General features: G+C 47.3%; 1 protein-coding gene across 1 annotated transcript; it reads right to left on the reverse strand.

The window, feature by feature from the left end:
- Positions 1–1,379: 1,379 nt before the first annotated feature.
- Positions 1,380–5,816, reverse strand: RPS15A (ribosomal protein S15a). The gene is made up of 5 exons (XM_055806042.1): positions 5,704–5,816; positions 4,643–4,780; positions 4,370–4,449; positions 2,761–2,846; positions 1,380–1,515 (listed from the first exon to the last, which is right to left on the reverse strand). The coding sequence occupies exons 2-5, from the start codon at positions 4,773–4,775 to the stop codon at positions 1,422–1,424; spliced, it is 393 nt and encodes a 130-aa protein (XP_055662017.1). The 5' UTR covers positions 4,776–4,780; positions 5,704–5,816; the 3' UTR covers positions 1,380–1,421.
- Between the last annotated feature and the right edge of the window lie 1,085 nt (positions 5,817–6,901).

The raw sequence follows: 6,901 nt of genomic DNA on the forward strand, positions 1-6,901 counted from the left end.
ACAAAACAGGTAAACTAGCCTGTTTTTTTATTATTCCTGTTCTTCTCAGTCAAGCTGCAAGTCTGTTACAGGACGCTAATGGTCCACCATCAGAACACTTGCTGTAAGCAGTCTTTCACAGCTCTGTTGCTTCTTGTTCCTCACAGGGGAGCCACCACCTCAGGGGAGATTGTGCTGCCTGTCTACACAGTTAAAACCTCTTTGCTTTGAAGGATCACCTTCTTTTCTCCATAAACAGTGACAGACTGAACCAAAACAGGTTAGAGTTTGAAGACTCCGTGCCCGATGATGGTCACTCCCATCCCAAGGCTCTTTGAAAAGCTTTGTGAAGTACCACCTACAAGGCACAATACTTGATCTCAAGCAACTGTATATATCAAGTATCAGGACATATCGCCAAGAAGGGATATTGTTTCCATCTGTATCGGGAGAACCACAAACTCAACAGCTGTTTTGCAGCATGTTGAAACAGGCTTGCTACCCTTCAATAGGCTCCTTTCTAATAAAGACTCCCAACAAAGTGAAATAAGGCAAAGGATTTCCAACAGCTGGCAAAAGGACAATGCCATCAGCCCAGAAGCTTACCTCCTCAGCTGTAGTTACCTGCTCTGTGTACTGCTTTGAAAGAATTGTCTTGGTTTTTCTTTATCACGTACATTATGCTGTTATGCATCAGACACCTGAAACAAAGACCAACAACTCCTTCAACACTGAACAGTCCATCGCCTGCAAGTTCAGATATCCTTACCTCCTAGCTCCAAAAACTTCAAAGAAAATCCCAGTTGTACCTTCACGGCAACATGCAAAGCAGCTGCACAGCAACTACCCTACCCAAAATGTTTCAAATGAATGCCAAAGTAGAAATCTGAAGAAGAAGCAAGAGAAAACATTCACACCTCTACCTCAGTTACTCCTTACACTACAAGACGCGGAACCAGTTTGTGATCCGAAATCAAACTTCAACCATCTTAATTATTCCACAATCCCACATCTCATCACTTTTTAAACCATGAACAGGAAACAAATTTCTGGCAAGGCATCTTCTATTATTTAGCCAAAAGGTGAAACTCTATCATATATATGTAACTATGGAGACACACTCATCCAACACCTATGAGACAATCTCACTGTTTAACATGTAGTTTAACGTGACAGTTCCCCTGCTGAAGTTGTTCTGTATAGCAACTGGTAACTGTCACTCAAGTGGCAGCTATCAAAAGTATGTAATATCATTAACAGAAATAAAAGCTGTGACCAGGGATGATGGGGAACCAGAACGTCACTTGAATTTGGAACTTGCACGCTATTGAAGAGTTGTTACAAGCACTACCAGCAGGTAGTGTTTGAAGTCATTAAAATACCGACTGGAAACACCAGAGTCCATTTGAACAATTTATTAGTATCCTCTTTTTTTACAAGTTTTAGAAAAAGAATCCCAGGATTTTGCCTCCTGTGTGTTTTCGCCTAGCCTCTTCATGGTCCATGATGCCAGCTGAGGTTGTCAGTACAATGTACCTGTTAAGAAACAACAAACGTTCAGTTTCTTGTTTCATTCCGTGCTCGTGCAGAGTTGACAGCGCAAACTTCATTTCTGTGTTACAACAGTAAGATTAGTTTCTGGAAGAACCCAATCTTACTTCCGTTAGGCCCACCACCAGACAACAAAAAAGAAACTCCTCTGAAGTACAACTCTGCAGCACTCAAAGGACATTTACAGGCTTCTGTTCTCCAAATATCTGCTTAAGTCTCAAGTTTTCTTGTGCATTCGCCCTGTAAAGTCAGTTCTGCTGTTGCACAGTAGCAACTCTATCGTTTCTAGACAAAGCCTGCTTCTATTTTAAGCAGACATTTTTCTTTAGAGCAAGCAGAGTTGCCATGGTGCCAGACAGCTCCTCAGCTCCCCACACGTTGTCTCTGTTTTGAGCACTGTGCACTGATGCACATGAGTATCTGGATCTGGACTGACAACTGAATCAGCCTTCGTCATTGCTAATGCCAGCACCAGGATTATCAGCATACTTCATCCGCACAGCTTCAGGTCCGAGAACCTCTTCTCCCATCACTCTATAAATACTCTCAAAAATCTCAGTGTGACAACACACGCTAGTAAGCCATACAGGTACAGCTACAGCAAGAGGCTTATCTCTGGAGCTTTAAGAACAGAAGTGACAACCAACTGTTAATCCTGCCTTTGACAGGACAGACCGGCTGAGCCCCTGAAGGCTCTTCCAGTCCTGTCATCCTGGTGCACTGAGATTTATTACTCTTGACTCAGTGAATTTTGTGAAGGAAAAAAATACCACAAAATAGTAAGATTTTCTTTGTTACGGAGGTTTGTGTAACAGGGGCTCTGAGTCTCTCACCACTTATTATCTAATCAATTTATACACTATCAAGAAGTTTAATTTGAAGTAGTACAACCTAGTTCCATCAACCTTGTAACTTTCATGATTCCTTCCCCTAAAAACGGCCACTAATAAAATTAAAACCATTAAGAGAAAAGTACTGTTTTCCCAGTAAACTGTAGAAAAGGTGAAATGAGGATTTACCAAAGCCAAGCAAAACCAGGTGCTTGCTTAGCAGTGCCCCTTTAAAACTGGTTAAAAAGAGCATTTATATAGAAGATGGATTTTTAGACCGGTATCTACCACCAGACTGATGAGAGAAAAGGTGTCAGGCAACTTGTAACTCAAGCAATATGAAAGCATAATAAAAAATCCCACGTTTTTACATACAACACAGATGTGTTTCCATACTTACCCAAACTGACGTGAAGGCAGCAGGTTGTTCTGCCACTTTTCCAAATCCTTCAGCTGAACGTCAAATCTGGGACTGATTACACCACACTATAAAACAAAATTCCATTACAAACTGAAGAACTTTATAAACTGGATTTGCACATTTGTCATTCCAGTTCACTGGATGAAGGAATTTAACAACTGCAATTAAAAATACTTTTGGCAGCAAAAGATTAGAGTACGAAGAAGCATGCTCCATTACCCGTAACATGAAACAGTGCTTCCTCTCATGTACGTTGAGCCTCTCACACAGCTATTCAGCTATTATTTTCTTAGCCTTGCCTCCTCCTCCTCCTCCTCGCTTAAATAGCGACTTACACTGCTGCTGAAGCTTAACTAACAAATTAATGGCTAGACCTGGGAGAGCACAAAAGCACACTATGAACCACTAAAGATTATTAAGCATCCTATATCATCAAAAATCCTTCAATTACTCAGGGATATTCTACTTCTAATCATCATACATAGATGGCAAAAAATACCTGCAGATTTTAAAAAGGGGGAAATTAACATTCCTAAAAGTTAGCAAAGTTTTCAAGTTAATCATATTACTTACTATGACCACCGCTATCACCTCAAGTTACCTCACTAGCTCAAAATATTTTAATTAATACCCAAGAGCAAAACAGAAACACAAATTCCTGCACTGATGGGCATTTTTCTGAATCAAACAACTCTTAGCTTGTTGCAACTATTGAGAGAAACGTTCGATCCAGCTACACCCTGGAAGATCTTTTACAAAAGCATGCTGGAAGAGTTCAAGGAACACTGTACTCAACCTGACGTATATTATTTTTATTACAGACACATTGACACTAGTAATTTGGATGGTGTTGGAATTCTCCGCCTACTACACTCCAGTAATTTTCAGCTGCAGTACTTGTTCATTGCAGACATAGCCCCCAATGTATTTTGACCAAGTAATTGTTTTATTTCTTTAGTAAAGAGCCACCTCTGATTTGAATAGCTTAATTGGAAAGAATAATGCACAGCAAGTCATCACAGAACCAGATGGCTCAAGATTTTGCGACAAAAGCATTTTTAAAAAATCCAACATACATGAATACTTCATATGCCCCAGGAACTTAAAAAGCACTAATTAACATTCAACTTTCCCTCACCTGCAAGCAAAGCCCATCTAGCAGCAGGAGAAACGCTTGTCTTCTCAACATTTACAGGTATTAACCATCAAGTGGAAAGCAACTCAGTGCCTATCTCTTAAGACAAGTCTTCTAGATAGCTTAAACATCAAAGAAACTGAGAAATCGCTAGGTAACCAGAAAGCCTTTAAAGAGAGAGAAACACACAGCACTTGCAAGCAGACTTCCCTGAAAATGTGTCTTACATATTCAGAGTTTAAAAGAAATTTACCCAGTCAACCATCATGGATCTAGAAAAATTAACAAGCATTTGATAACCACTGATAATACCCATGAGTGAGAGTTGTACAATAAATACCACCTTCCTTACAAATAATTCTTTCCAAACTGGAACAAACAAGGGGGGGGCGGGGGGGAAGGTCTAATTTAAACACCATCCTAGAGAACTGAGTTCAGGAAAACAAATCCTACCTTGTTGAGTCTGCCTGTGAGATTGACAACAATCTTCCCAGCTCTGTGATCATCAATTATCTCAAATTCACCAATGTAACCTATAAAAGATGAGCAAACAGACACATCAAATATGTATGCTTAGCTACCGTAATACAACTCAATTAACCACGATGTACAAGACTAACTCGAGCACCTCAATTTACTTTTAGCCAAAAAGCACCTAAACATAACAGCATCCACAGAAACCACGAACTGAGAAAAACAAGTCAGTGCTGTGCACTCAAGACTTACCGTGCTTCATCATCACTGTTAAAAAACGGACAATTACTTTGGAGCACGGCCTAATGAGAACTTGGCGTTTCCCACGTTTCTCTGCATTGTTGATGCTTTTGAGCGCATCGGCTAGAACATTCATGCGCACCATGGTGCCTGCAGGGAAGACAGGAGGCAGTTACGAACACCAGCTTTTCGGCACAGAAATCCCGAGCACTCCGCTTTTTTTAAGGCTAGTTTTAGTCTTAAAAGATCCAAGATTGACAGAAAGTTATGTTAAGCCTCAAAAAACAATTTTAGGCTAACAAGGAGAGCAGCCCTGTTCAAAAACCGAGTCGTACATGGTGTTAAATGTCATAGATGCATTTACATAAGAGATACGAGCTCGGCTCGCCTAGCTGCAAGAGAAGTGCCGAATACACGCACGACACAGCACTCTGAAAAGGTAACAGGGCACCAGCTCCTGCGTTCTCATGGTACTGACATGGGCACCCGGCCTAGGGCACGGTGTGACCCGGCTGGCACTGTCACCCCGCTCACTAGCGGGGCCAGCGCACCGCCACCGCCGCCCACGGAGGGCTCCCGGGCCGGGCCAGCGCCGCTGCGAGCCGCCCCGGTCCCGCGGCACATGAGGCCTTTCCCGACGGAGCCCGAGGCCGCCGGGCAAGCGCGGCCAGGCCCCGTCCCCTCCCCCGGGGCCCAGCCCCCCGCCCGCCGCTACCTCCTGGCAGGCAGCGCCGCACGACCCTCGCTCCCCGCAGTCCGCCGCCTCCGTGCCCTGCCCGACCCAGCCCCCCCAGGGCAGCGGCCCGGGCCCGGCTGCTGCACCAGCCCCCGCCCTCGGCCCCCGCCCCGCATCTCCGCGGGGAGCGGCGCCATCGGCAGGAGGGCGCTGCCCCCCACCCGCCACTCTGGAGGCTCCAGAGAGCGCTCGGGCAGACACCGGCGGCTCAAAACGGGCCGGGCCGGGCGGGCGCACCCCCGCGGCCCCGGCGAGGCGGGCAGCGGCGGCCGCGGGGCTCAGATGGGGCCAGGAGGCGGCGGATGCCCGCCGGCACCCAGCGGCAGCCTGCACTCACCGGTGCAGCAAGATGGCGGAAAAGGAAGGGACCCGGCGCCCGCGCGGGATTATGGGAGGGCCACGGGCGCGTGGTGGCGCGCTGCGCCCCGCCAGATCTCGCGAGACTTGGAGTCCCAGTCGGCTGGCGCCGCGCGCCACAGCTGGTCATCCCCATTGGCCGGGAGCCGCGTGGCGCACTTCCGGGGCGACGCGGCTGCCCGTTCCTATAGCAACCGGAACGCTTCGGCCGCGCCGGCGGGGCCACTGCCGGACACCGGGCTGCCCCGGAGGGCAGCAAGCCCCCGGCCAGCCACCCACCCACCGGCCCCGAGGCGGCAGGCAGGGCTGGTACCGCCGCGGCCGTCCCGCAGTGCGCTGGGCTTCCCTTTCCCCCCTCCCATTTCTAATTTTTTAAATTTTTTTTGCAAGACAGAGCACCACTGCAGGGATTCCCAACGCATCCGCTGACACGTTACGGGCAGCGAGCAGCGTAGCTACTCAGTACCGTGAAGGGAAGGCGATGGTCCCAGCTCACCGAGCGGAGGGGTTGTGCTGCTATGGAATTTTCCAGTTAGAAGGGACACAGGGCACTCAGAGCTGGCACAGCAGCCGTACAGCACCCAACAGCCATGCCGGCGTGGGGCACAGGCTCCCACCAGTCTCCCACAGACAGCTCCGTGACACTGTGCAGTGTCACCATGGGTCTTCTTCTATCCAGGATTTCTTCCAGCGACAGCCTGTGCCAGTTAAGTGCACAGCTCTCCCGCCAATGCTGACTCCTCCAAGTGGGTCCTCAGGGACATGTGGTGGGGCCTGACTCCCTCCTGGTTCAAAAAGGACGACCCCTCCAAAATGCAGTTAACTCTACAGTCAAGTAGAGCACTTTCTAAATGATGGCACGGCAGCATCTCCCCACGGTTCAGATCTCTCAAGTTTTACTGATTGGATCCAATTTGTCCACAACCTATCCCTTTTATCAGTGTCCATCAACTCCAGGTGACATTAAAGCCCTTCCTCCCTGCAGCAGGAGCTGTCAGTGTACTGTCAGGGCTGATACAAGTTTTACTATTTACAGGGAGCCACTCCAAAGGGAGGGTGTTTTTCCATTAGGACACTGCGCACTGCACACCACATGCCACCAAAACACCACTCCCAGCCCCAGCTCTCAACTGAAAGATGTACTTATGCGATTTTCTGTACATTCACAAAAAAGTCTT

This window comes from Falco peregrinus, chromosome 5, assembly GCF_023634155.1.
Source record: "Falco peregrinus isolate bFalPer1 chromosome 5, bFalPer1.pri, whole genome shotgun sequence".
NCBI classification, from domain to species: domain Eukaryota; kingdom Metazoa; phylum Chordata; class Aves; order Falconiformes; family Falconidae; genus Falco; species Falco peregrinus.

Bases quoted from the DNA above. Each gene is read 5' to 3' on its own strand.
- RPS15A (XM_055806042.1), bottom strand. From the start codon at position 4,775: ATGGTGCGCATGAATGTTCTAGCCGATGCGCTCAAAAGCATCAACAAT. The intron at 4,450-4,642 runs GTAAGTCTTGAG...CATCTTTTATAG, and splicing joins AACAGTGATGATGAAGCACG to GTTACATTGGTGAATTTGAG. The intron at 2,847-4,369 runs GTAGGATTTGTT...TTTGTTTTATAG, and splicing joins TCACAGGCAGACTCAACAAG to TGTGGTGTAATCAGTCCCAG.